This window comes from Camellia sinensis, chromosome 6, assembly GCF_055761805.1.
Source record: "Camellia sinensis isolate YWXY chromosome 6, ASM5576180v1, whole genome shotgun sequence".
NCBI classification, from domain to species: Eukaryota; Viridiplantae; Streptophyta; class Magnoliopsida; order Ericales; family Theaceae; genus Camellia; species Camellia sinensis.
Window position 1 is genome coordinate 118,629,038 of NC_138966.1, and position 13,418 is coordinate 118,642,455.

Sequence of the window (13,418 nt, forward strand, 5' to 3'; positions counted from 1 at the left end):
CTTATGTTATTGCAGATTGGAAAATGGTTCCTGGCTTAAAGACTGGTCGGCTTCGGAAGAAGACACTCACGCAGCCAGAAACAGACTCGCCGGCTGCTATTCCTTTAGGATCACCCGTTGCTCCGTCTCCTGTTGTACCCGTCCGATCAAATGTGGGACCATCTCATCATGTCACTAGCCAACCAATGGATGATTCTGATGAGACACAAGCCCCATCCGAAACGCAGCCGAGTGGCGTAGGTAAGAATGAAGTGTATAAAATTTGTCAATTACCACATGCCATTGCCATTGTTTTTTTGTAGCCAAATTTTAGGCAATTTTCATGATGTTATGTTGTTAACAGGGACTTCGAAGCCTCTACGTGTACGTGGACCGACACTTGGCAAGGGCATACAAAAAATAATTAGAGCCAACAAAGGGGAAAAATGTTATGTTCACATCGATCGTGGGTTGAATGCAATGACTGGCAAGTATGCCACTCCAGCAACTAACGAGTTAGGAATTCAAATTAGAACCTTGTGCCCTTTGAAAGATGTGAAGTCATGGCTGGATCTTGATGAGACTACTAAAGCTGCCGTCATCCAAGGAGTTCTTGTAACTAATATTACTTGTCCACAATATGTAATTGTATTATGTGAGTAATAAGAAAGACTAATATGTAATGATTACTATTTCAATTTGTTTTGCATGTAGGACAAGTTTCAAATTGGAGACGATTTCCACAATGACTTACAAGCACAGGAGATTGTGAATAAGAAGGCCTATGGGTTGTACAAAGATTGGAGGTACACCTTGAAGCAAGAGTTCGAATTGTTAGAAGGACTTCCACGTGATGAGATCTATGGTCATCCGCCCGTAGGGGTGAGTTTAGATAATTGGAAGCATTTGATCGATGTGGCATGGCAAGATGCATCTCACCAGGTAAAATAATAGACTAGATAGAGTACATACATCTATGTGAAAATGTGATATGCCTTAATATTGACAAAAAATATTGTTTATCTGCTTGACTTATTTTTAGAAACGGTCAAAAGCTGGCAAGAGTAATAGGAGTCAATTGCCGTACAATCATACCAATGGGTCTCGCTCATTTCCTATCGCAATGGCTGCTATGGTGAGTTCGATTTTTTTTAAACTTGAATCCATTATATGTTGTTTGGATTTGAAAAATGTTATGTTCTCCTACACACACACACACACACACATATATATATATATATATATTTTAAACTCTGTTAGTAAACATGTACTGTCTGCAAAAAATCCGTCTGGAAAAAATCTGTTAAATCTACCCTTGCCACATGTTTGCATTCTAAATCTGCCTACACTATACTCTGTCTTTCTTTCGAAATCTGTCTCACAAAATCTAAACTATACTATGTTTACACTATAATACACTATAATACACAAGCTGTCAACACTATAATACAGTATATATAAATCTGTCTACACTATAATACACAATCTGAACAATATATATATTTTATTTTGAACGGCAAAAAAAACTTTATTTATGGAAGAGGAAAATTTACATCAATAAAGAGGAGGTTGGAGCTAAAAACAAGCTCCAACCTCCTAGTTGGTGAGAAGCCAACGAGCATACAAAACAGAGAAAAAGCCAGAAAAAGCAGATAGTTTCTCTGTTGCTGTAGACCACACCTCTGCTGAGATCTGATAGAATGCAAAACAATACCAGCTCAACACAGAAGCAGAATGAAGAAGCAGCCCAGCTGATTGCAAGCCTCACCCATCTCATTTCCAGAGCCCAACCCTGCATCCACTCAGAACCAAACTGAAGCCTTCCAAGGATACCTCAAAACAGATCAGCAAAACAGACAGATCAGCAGCTGAAAACCAAAATTAGTGCAGTCCACTCAGAACCAACAGATCAGCAAAAATCAAAGCCAATCTGAACAATATATACTGCACTATACTACAAAATGTAAACTATACTCTAAAAATCTGTCTAAACTATAATACATATTGTGTATAGATCCAGCATGCCTTCTTAGTTTTAGAATCAAACATCCTTTCCAACATCACCACATCATGTTAGGCCATGAAAATTAGATTGGGACTTTAAACAGTAATTCTATGGTCCCAGAACTTCTTTCCCAGAAATCTCCTAGAATCCAATTACCATGTGCAATATCAACTACAGCATAAAATTGGGTATGATCACTTGGTTGCAAGAAAAAGAAAACCAATAAATGAGCAGAATTGTACAATCATGAACTAAAAATTATACACGCGAGGTCACATGTATCGGTAATAAGACTGGCCAATACTGACCATAGGGTAGGTATGATCTTTATCTTTAGGAAAAGTCATAAAACTGAACTGTTGAGTTCTAACAAATAGTTGATAACCTGAGGATTGGTCAACTTGGGCTGTCGTCGTTCAAGCCGCCTTAAATGATACTTGTAAGCTACAAAACCAAAAGCACCTTTTCTCGGCCAAAATCGAACAACCTTAAAACATAGAATTTGGAATCAATCAAATCGAAGTTAGAAGTCATGATAAAAAAGCAATTGGTGAAGTACATAGACATAATCAAATGACCATTCATGTTGAAATGAAATGTCAAGTCAACAAAGCCTTGTTCCAACTACTTGGGCTACATGAATCTTGTTTTTCTATTCCACTCAACCAAGGGCCTTGAATCATATACAATGTAACGTAATAAAAGTAGAATCTTCTTGCATAGTAGCTTAAGCATACCGTTAAATTGTCAATTTTTTTTGGGTACATTGTCCATGCATTTTAATGTTTTGAAACCAAAACCAGCTATGGCTTTGAGCTTCTTGTCAATGTTCTATCCATGTTATTGCTTTTCATATCTGATTACTCTTGGGTGAGGTACAAATTTATAGATTACTTAGTAACATCATGTTAGCCATCAACTTTTAACTACATTGACTGCATCAAGATATTTTTGTAAAAGAAGCCAGGATACATACCTAAGCTTCAAATATCATTATAGGCAAAATGCTTTTTGCAAGTGTAAAATGGATTATCAAAAAGCTCACGCAACCGAGGAGACACCACAGTGCTCAATCATGCCTAAGCTAAGAAGTTTTAAGGGACTACATGAAGACTTAGTAATGAAACCAGCCTACATTAGCTAGAAAAGTAAAAATTATGAGGAAGCCTTACCAAAAAGAACAATACAAGTCTAAGGATTTGAATGGTTATGCAATAAACATAAGAAACAAGGATATCAACTGTTATTCTAGAGAATTGCCTCAAAGGTTTGTTGAAAGAGTTCTGCCATAAAGACTGTGAGCATCATTACATAATGCTATCGAGATGAATAAGGGAAAAACCATCAGCGTAACAAGTGCCTTACTATCTTTTGTTCATAAGTGATTAAACCAAACCAAGCCTAATGTTCCAATCAAGTGGGGTACTACATCAATCCTTTTCACCATTCCTATCTGTCAAGGGATATATGATCAGTTCGATTAAGTAAATTCATATATTTTTTCACTACTACTATTATTGACATGAACTTGAGAAATACTCTAAACTAGAATGCTAGCTGCATTAGATAGACAGTGTTAGCATTACCAATACTTCCAACCAAGAATTCCAGAAGTTCCAAAACATCTGAAGGAATGCCCTTGATAAGTGCTTATCAGCCCTCAAATTATGTCTAGATTGTAGCACAGTTGAATTGAAATCAGCATCTTGATGTCCATAAATTCTAATAATTTTTTATTTGATTTCATATTAGTTTTGTGTCACAATCCATGTGCCCAATTTCATGAAGCAGGGCAAGAGCAAAAAGAGCAGCAAATTGTCTAAATTCTTGGGTTCCTAAGCACCATGCAAATACAGAAAAAATGTCCAGCTTGAGGAAAGGTGGCAAAGAACAAAACAGATAACCAAATATTCAAAAGTCCCTTTATAAACGGCTATAGGCATTCATCAGGTCTAGCGTAAGAAAAAATAAAGGTTACTTTGCTGTTTATAAACTTTTATTTTAGAAAAAGATGCAGATGATTTCTCCATTTAGAAAATATTTTCACATTACATGTATGTTCACAAAAGAGAGCAGTATTGTATATTGTTCTTGCCTTACGAACTGTTGTTACGGAAAGACCTTTGCTCAAAAGTGTGTCAGCAATCCATCCTCCTATATTTGCAAACACAGCCATGGTCAACCAGGGCAACATTTGGATCATAAATTTAAGTACAATTTGTAAAGGAAATGGGAAAAAAAAATATGATAAAAATATAAGCTAAATTTTGATCTCGTTTTTCTTTCCTTTGACAAATTCTTGTCAAATTCATTGAGGCTTGAGAAGTGAAAACGATGCATTACAGAACATCATATCCACGCACAGACAGTGAAGAAAAAAGTGCCTTGAAACAATAGGGATGTCTCATTGTCAAAAATAGTGAGTGTTAGCCTATCAATATCTTTTATCTTTTCTCTATTTTTGTATGTACAGATAAGCCCTATGCTATCTTTCCTATCTTCCCTTGAAATCTGGGTGCTAAGGGACCTGCTGTAGTCTCTAGACAAATAGAATAAGGACCAAAGGCCCAAACTGACATACACTGGCCCTACATCAGCTGATCATGTCCTAATTATGAGAATTTTTTTGGTTCAATGGAGGACGGATGTCATCTAATACTTTTATTTATTTATTTATTGTGATTGGTTAAACAATAGAATCTATTACATTTATTTTAAGTATATAAGAAATAATAGATAAATTATACGTTTGTAATTGGTAGAAGATATCATATAATACTACCACGTGATACCCTCTCAACATAGAAATAATACCACACCATATGTCAAAGATTCGTTTAATTTAAGAAGAATCCATCTCATGTTTAACAACTAAAGCAGTAGAATAGAAATAAGCCATCAAAATTCAAACTTTAACACAAATCCATAACCTTCTGCACTAAAACAAAAACACAAACAGTAATTCAAAGTTGAAATCAAAGGATTAATCACCATCAGACTTCTGATAAACATAGGTGAAGCCACACTTGCCACAATAGTGCCGATCAAAATGATTCACCATGAAAGTCCTAGCACCGTACTCCCCATTAAGGCTAGGTTGGGGCTCATCCTTAAAATATCAATATCGCATATTTAAAAATCAATGATGGACTGCAACAAGTACACATATTCAATCCCATTTAGGTAATAACCTACATGTTTGGTGTTTAGAGCAATTTTAATTTTTTTTTAAAATTGAATACGAATCTGGCTTCAAATCTGGCAGAAAATCTGTCTTAAAATTTGTCTCCAAATCTGTCTGCCAATCTGTCCAGCAATTTGTTTAAAAATCTGTTCATGGAAATTTGTCTGTTTGGTGCATAAAGTGTCATTGATTTATACATTGATGTGTTAACAGGTAGCAAAAGATGGAGAGTTGGATTTCCCAAAGTTCTATGAGGACAGCCACACTTCAAAGAAAACGAATGACTGGATCCATCCGAAATGCCGTGAGCTGCATGTAAGTATGTGACAAGGAAATATATGTATTCAATATTTTCTTGTACTTAGTACCCAATAATACATATATGTTGCCAAAGTTTTTTAACCCTTATTTATTTGAAATGACAGCAAGAGATGGTCAATGTACAAGCGGCTGCCATCGAGTCGGGGACGCCATTGACACAAGAGGATATTTCAAGGCAAGTGCTTGGACAGAAGAAAAGGTACTTGCTTGGATTTGGGAGTGGCCCACAACCGTCTACCATATTTGCAACACGAGCACACGATAAGGACATGGAGGCAATGCGAGCTGAGGTGGAGGCACTTCGTGAGGAGCGGCAAAAGGATCATGACGAGTTAATGAAAGAGCGAGAGGAGCGCGAGAGATGTTACAGTGAGTTGTTGAAAGAACGAGAGGAGCGCAATCAATTATCCAATGAGATGTTGAAAGAGCGGGAGGAGGGACAAAAGGCAAGGGACGAGACAAATACAAAGGTCGAGCATCTCAATAACGTAGTCGCCAAACTGTCACAACTCTTGGGAATCTAAGTTGGGCATCCGACGTTTGTTTTTTGGTAAGAACAATTTCATTAATGTCACACTTACTTTGTTTAAATATGTTCGCTTGAAGAGTTGAAAATGTCATCAATTTGTGAGTTATTTGGGGTTAATGATTTCTTGTGCAGTTACTAGAGTTTGGTATTGAGTTTTCTTAACAATGAACTTGTATTTAAAATATGTACTTGATTAAGATTAACTATAGTAGAAACATGTTAAAAAAACATAGCGAATTTCAATCTTCGTTTACAGTAACATGTAAACTTCAACAGTGGTATTTTGAATAGTAACTCGAATATGTGTTTAAAAGTAATAGTAACCTTCCCGGTGACAAAAGTGACACGTTGGGACAGACGGTACGTAAATAGGACACATACGTTGGGAGTTAGAGTTGAAAAAGTCATAAACTTAGACGAAAAAAGGGGTTCGGGGGGCGAAAATGCGAAATAGCCCCCGAAACACTATTTTCTCATAACGGGAAGCTTCCCGGTGATAAATGTGACATGTAGGGACAGACGGTACGTAAATAGCACGCCTACGTTGGGAATTAGAGTTGAAAATGTCATAAACTTAGTCGGAAAAAGGGGTTCGGGGGGCGAAAATGCAAAGCATCCCCCAAAACACTGTTTTATGATAACGGGAAGCTTCCCGGTGATAAATGTGACATGTAGGGACAGACGGTACGTAAATAGCACGCCTACGTTGGGAATTAGAGTTGAAAATGTCATAAACTTAGTCGAAAATAGGGGTTCGAGGGGCGAAAATGCAAAGCAGCCCCCAAAATTTTATTTTCTGGTAACGGGAAGCTTCCCGGTGATAAATGTGACATGTAGGGACAGACGGTACGTAAATAGCACGCCTACGTTGGGAATTAGAGTTCAAAATGTCATAAACTTAGTCGAAAATAGTGGTTCGAGGGGCGAAAATGCAAAGCAGCCCCCAAAATTTTATTTCTGGTAACGGGAAGCTTCCCGGTGATAAATGTGACATCTATGGACAGACGGTACATAAATAGGACAGCTACTTTGGGAATTAGAGTTGAAAATGTCATAAACTTTGTCGAAAAAAGGGGTTCGGGGGCCGAAAATGCAAAACAGCCCCCGAGCCACTGTTTTTCAATAATAGGAAGGTTCCCGGTGATAAATGTGACATGTAGGTGTCCACAATACGTAAGTAGGACAAGAACTAAATGTGACGAATGATATATCCTGTTGACGTAGTCCTTTGGAAATTGGAACAAAGGATTTGTAAAGTTCAGCTAAGGTTTAGGCGCAATTGTGTATTTGATAAGTTTAACTATCACCACTACAAAATGTGCAACAGTTGAACAATAGATAGTTCATATACATAACATGGCCTCAAGATTTGGCTGAAGGGAGGATAATTCCTCAGCAACAGAATAGGGAACTTAGGACTAAAGAAGCTAAGTATTGAAGGTACGTATCAAAATTAGATAGTGTAATGGAAGAATAGTTAAGCATAATCTTATATAGCTCGTCCCCATAAGCCTATAAAGAACTCAAGGCATTACTCATTCACAAACAGAAGCATATCTACATCTATAAACCCACTAATTAGTTTATTCTTTAAGGAAAGTGTTTCCAAAATTTCAATGATTATATTGAGAAAATTAGAATCTTTTATGAAGAAAAAGACCATATTAATTTCCATCCGTGGAGGTCAGAAAAACACTGAACTAACGTAACTGGAAGCTTCGTGGAGGTCACAAAAGCATAAGCATAGTGAGTTTTATGGATACCAGACAAACTGTAATGATGGGTTTTCTTACATTTTTATACCAAATAATTTTTGGATTAAATGGTAAGTACACCCAAAATTTTGGTAATTTCATAATACCTACACAATTTACTTTCACATTTAAGTACTAAAATTTACTTCGATAGATTTAGAGATAAAAAAGCTAGAACAAGAACTCGTGATGGGTTCATGTTTGGATGTCTTGCATTAGTTAATAGATATCACTGTCTTTGTCTTTTAATGTTTGAAATTATTACGATATATATATGTCGTCCAGAAGTGCCATTACATGCACCGAACTAATGATTTTTTCCCCCTTTTTTGCAGATGTTTTTGGACATACAAATGTGGATATGTTTTTGTTGACAAGTACGGGAGGGCATTTTGTTCATATCTCTATCCGTATATATAGTGGTTTGTAAAAAAATTTTTGGTGGTAGCAATTAACATAGCACGTGGTACATAATATAATTTTTGTTGTGGTACAAAAGTTGTAGGTGCACAAAGAATTTGGTTATTCCAGTATTATGTATTGAATTAAATTATTGACGTGGGCTTAGACTTGGTTCTTATGAAATTTGTAATATATATATATAAGTGGATGTTCAATATTAATTTTTTGGATGGTTGGAACTGAAATGTGTGTAATTGTTATTGAATGCTTCATAACATATTTACTGTTGATGGATACAGGAATGCTGATTAATAATGGATACAGGTGCACCAAATATTTTAATTAAAAAAAAAATGTTAACATATTTGGCCACCAAATATTTTGGTAGCTAAATATGTAATCAAATGTTTTGGTGACTAAGAATTTAGTAGCAAAAACATAACCCATTAATTTTTTGTGACCAAATAATTAGTAGCTAAAACAATTGAGAAAGAGATAAAGAAAGTATTGGCTACTAAATGTTTTAGTCACGGAAAAAATATGGTGTCATTTGGCGACTAAAACGTTTGGTGGCAAAAAATGAAGAAGTAAATGTGAGCAGGGTTTTGGCTACAAAACTTTTAGTGGGCAAAAGTAACAATGACAAAAATTGCTTAGTCACTAAAAATATGTATTCTATTGGTGACAAAAATGTTTGGTCTATAATAGTTATTCTTAAATTATGGTAGCACTTTTAGTGACTAATACTTTAGTGACAGAAACAGACCTTTTGCCGACTAAACTCAAAGTAGTAGCCAAATATGCACTTTCGGCGACCAATTTTTTTGTAGCTAAAAGTGAACCTTCCCCGACCACCACAGGTTGGTAGCCAAAAAGCCTAATTCTGCGACCAATTCTTTAGTGGCAGAAACAGACCTTTTGCCGACTAAACTCAAAGTCGTAGCCAAATGGTGATTATCGGCGACCAATTATTTTAGTAGGGGAAACATACCTTTTGGCGACTAAAGCCAATTTAGTAGCCAAATGCGTACACTTTCGGCGACCAAACAGATTTTAGTCGCCAATACTATCGCCGACAGGGTAAAGGCGACGAGCTTAGCGACGAAAAATTTTGGTCGCTAATTCATTTTGGCGACTAAATAAGTGACTTTTGGCGACCAATATTTTGGTAGCCAAAAGTGACATTTCTTGTAGTGTTAGGAGTCCAAAATAAAATAGAAATGATACATTCATCTAATTTGGCAATTCTAAAAGAACGCTAATGATGTGGGAAAAAAAAAATCAAAACTAAAATATTACATCACATGAAATTTACACACCAATTAAAATTAAAATTCTTAATTTAAAATTCTCAATTTTTTTTCAGAATTAAAACTACAGAACATTTTCCGCGGGTGAAAAGCTGAGCTCAGGGTCAGTCTTTCTTCCTGGAAGGAATGTCTAGTGACTGACCACGTGCATAAACGACAGACAAATTACGGTCGGCTGTAAAACTGACGTCATTTATCATTTGATTTATGACGCAATAAATCTTCTTCTTAATTCTATTAAAATATATATTTTTAATATATATTCTTGAGAAATAAATTCTTATGGGTAAGTAGAGACTCAACAAAAGAATCAGTTGCCCATCTTAAAAAAGAAAAAAGAAAAAGAATCAGTTGAATTATATTTTGCGACTATCTTTTTAAAAAATCTTATATAATATAATATTTTTAAATATTTTGAGACAAATTATTAGAATTTAGTGATGGATCAATGATAATAAAAAAAAGAATAATTACTCAAATGAGACATCATTAACTGTTATAATTTCAAGTTAATTAGTTAAAGAAGTACATCTCAAAGATTTGAAAATGACATAAGGAATAAAATGTAAGGATTATTAATATAATTTATTTTATAATTTATTATTGAGATTTATTTTTTTATTTTTTTAAATTCATTTGTATATAGGCTTATTTTGGAAAGATAGTTAAAAGTCATCTTTTAGTTTTTAACCCATTTTGAATCACATCATCTCTCATATTTTTTTACACATTCTTTTAAAAAAATATAAAAAATATTAAATTATTAACTTTTAACCATCTGATTAAAATAATCCATAATTTAATGTATAATCGTGTGGTGTTTCTGGAAGTATTTTGTGTATGATAAGGATGAGGGAGGATCACTTTTTAATTTAATTGAATTAAATTTCAAGGCTAATGATGAGTGTATCTACTTTGTGACCAAATCGTTTCATCTAGAACAAACGGCGCCTCAGACCTCTTCAAATAACACTCCGGTTTAGATTTATAGATTTGAATGGATATTTGAAAAAAAAATAAAATAAGAGAAGTAATTTAATATAAATGAAATATAATTATATTTAGTAGTGGAGTCACAAACTTAAGGTAGAGGGTGTATATATTTCTCACATCATTAAAAAAAAAATAAAAATTCACAATAAATAACGAGATAATTATTAAATTTACACACTTTTTTTTGTCCATTATATGTTGAGATTCAATGGTAAAATTTTGGCCTAATAACCTTGAAGTTATAAGTTCAAGTCGCGGGACAATCACTTTGTGCACTATGCTAAAGGTTAGTGAAGGGGGAAATAAGAAATGGGTCGGATCCAAGCCTTGGGCAGGTCCAATCACCCAAGCTCAGATCAAAAAGGGTCAGATGAGCATGTGGGCAACCCAACTAAGCCCAACTCCATGATCAATAGTGTACCCAAGTCCTCAAGCACTTGGGCTCAACCGCAGTGAAAAGGCTAGTCCAGCTGCGATGCTGGGCTAGGGCGAGCTGCAAGACCTAATCTTTGGGCCGAACTAAAGTGGGCCGAGCCCACACTAAGATATCCGAATGGACCAACCCATCCCAACAGAAGCCTTGTATAGGGCCGAACTGGGGCACGAAGGTACCGAGCTGAAGGAACCTCAAAGAGAAACGTGAAAGTTATGAGTATGCGCATGTGCAAGTTGCCACCTCAGCTGGTCCCCTACACCTAGAATGATGGAAGTTGTTAAACCAGAAGAATGAGGTTTGTTATCAGCATGACTATAATGAGTATAAGCACCTCTTGACAACTACCAGGTGGTCCCCCACCTAGTGTCATGCTAAAGGAAAATCTGGTAGCACCAAAGCTCCATAAAATCATTTTTAGAAGCAAGCAAGGAACCCTATATATATTTCACTCAATTCACATTGAAGGTAACTGAACTATTCCAAGCTGAACATCACTTACTTACAAATTTAACTCTCTACACTTCTTCTCCGATCACTGATTCCCACACCGGAGGGGTTATTCGGCCAACCCCGGCCGGGCAGCTCTAATGGTGCTTCTTGCTGCAGGGACCTCAATCCTTGGATAGTCTAACCGAGTGTGGAGCCCCGATCCACTTTCATCTAGTGCGGAATTCGGTACGCACAATTGGTGCAGTGAACGTGGATCACTTCATCTCTAAGCTCTGCACTTAGTTCCGGCGATGGGGATTGAGGACATCCCACTTTCGACACATACTCCACAGATAGAGAAGACAAATGACAAAGGCTTGGCACTCCCAACAGTCTTAGAAGAACAAACTGGAAACAATAACCGGACCCCTGAATCCATCGAGCACCAATTACCCTTCGCTGGAGGTTCTTCTCATCACTTTCTTCTGAAAAATGATTACAGAGATCAAATCATAGACTCCGTGGGGATGGAGATATAGGAACTGAAAGCGCAACTTAAAAGGGTGCTGGGTGATCCAACGGAAAAGAAGACTGAAGCAGAGCCCTATCGCTTGCGACGGAGGAGCTCATCCAGAGAGCCACCAGTGAAAAAGTTCCCCAGAAATGAGTCTGGGCAACAAAGCCAGCCTATCCCGGTACAGAATGAGGTGGCGAGCAGCCACACCCGTGGGTCACGCCGGAGAAGGGCTAAAAGCCAGAAGACGGTTAGCCAACAGACTGAATACCCTCCTCAAGACCTTCGTACTTGGTTGATCGACAACAAGCAGAACGAGCAACATCGGGATCATCTGGACCGTACCATTCACCAGAGAGAGCACCGAGCGCTGGATAGGCTCGTCTCCTCGCCGTTCTCCCCGGAAATTGAGGCCATGAGACCTCCAAAGAAATTCACCCCACCAAAGTTTACTTCGTACGATGGGAAGTCAGACCCACTGACACATATTAGCTATTATAGACAGATGATGTCTCTATGGAGCCGAGATGAGGCACTGATGTGCAAAGTCTTCCCATCCAGTTTGAGAGAAACTAGACTTCGATGGTTCGATTGACTCCCCGCTGGATCAATTCATGGCTAGAAGCAGCTCTCCGAAGAGTTCCTAGCCAAGTTCGTCTCCAATACTAAGATCCCGAAAGAGTCGGATACACTGTTCAGTCTCCGAAAGAAGCAGGAAGAAACGCTGCGCAGTTATGCTAGGAGATACTGGGAAGAGTACAATGACCTGGAGGAAAACGTGTGCAGTGAGCAGATGGCCATTATGTCTTTCAAACATGGTCTGCGCCCGGAAAGTAAGTTGAGACAATCACTTACCAAGCACCCGGCCATAGCATTGAAAGATTTGCGTGCCAGGATTGAGCAGTACGCTCGCCTCGAAGATGATCAGATCGCCATCGAGGTAGCATCAGGAGAACAAACAACTCGGCACAAGAAGAGAGCAGATAGAGGAGAACACCGAGGGCTACTGGTGAATGAGGTGGATAAGTCCAAATCTCACGAAGCCGTCATAACTGTATTCAAAGAACCGATCTATCGAATCCTGGAAAGGATCAAGAGAGAGCCCTTCTTTGTTTGGCCACCGAAAATGTTGGGAGATTCGATCCAGCGCAATCAGAAGGTCAAATGCACCTACCATCAAGATAGGGGGCACATGACTCAGAATTACAGGGCACTGAAGCAACACTTAGAGGACCTAGTAGCAGCTGGGCACCTCCGGGATTACATTGATCAAGATAAGGAAGTGACCGAACCAGGGAACCCACCACCAAAACCGAATATTGAGCACCCACCTCGGTTGATAATAAATGTGATCCATGGAACAGCGACTTAAGAACCTAAGGAGACACTAAAAGAAGAGATTGCTAAGGCTGTGCAAATTCAGCAGGTCATGTCAATGGAGCTTGCATCGAAAAAGGTACGCACGGTACCCAAATCCCCCTTGTGTACTGTTTCATTTACTAGAAAGGATTTAGAAGGCATACAACACCCATATACTGATGCACTGATTATAACTGTGGGAA

General features: G+C 37.5%; 2 protein-coding genes across 2 annotated transcripts; both read left to right on the top strand.

Moving 5' to 3' along the window:
- The first annotated feature begins 408 nt into the window (after positions 1-408).
- LOC145792375 (uncharacterized) lies at positions 409-8,209 on the top strand. The gene is made up of 6 exons (XM_082873111.1): positions 409-594; positions 694-921; positions 1,022-1,114; positions 5,382-5,483; positions 5,594-6,039; positions 8,108-8,209. The coding sequence occupies exons 1-5, from the start codon at positions 460-462 to the stop codon at positions 6,011-6,013; spliced, it is 978 nt and encodes a 325-aa protein (XP_082729237.1). The 5' UTR covers positions 409-459; the 3' UTR covers positions 6,014-6,039; positions 8,108-8,209.
- Positions 8,210-11,653: 3,444 nt separating this feature from the next.
- Positions 11,654-13,228, top strand: LOC114271483 (uncharacterized). Its single transcript, XM_028213099.2, has 2 exons — positions 11,654-11,863; positions 12,479-13,228. Exons 1-2 carry the CDS (start codon positions 11,654-11,656, stop codon positions 13,226-13,228), a joined length of 960 nt encoding a protein of 319 aa, XP_028068900.2.
- The last annotated feature ends 190 nt before the right edge of the window (positions 13,229-13,418 follow it).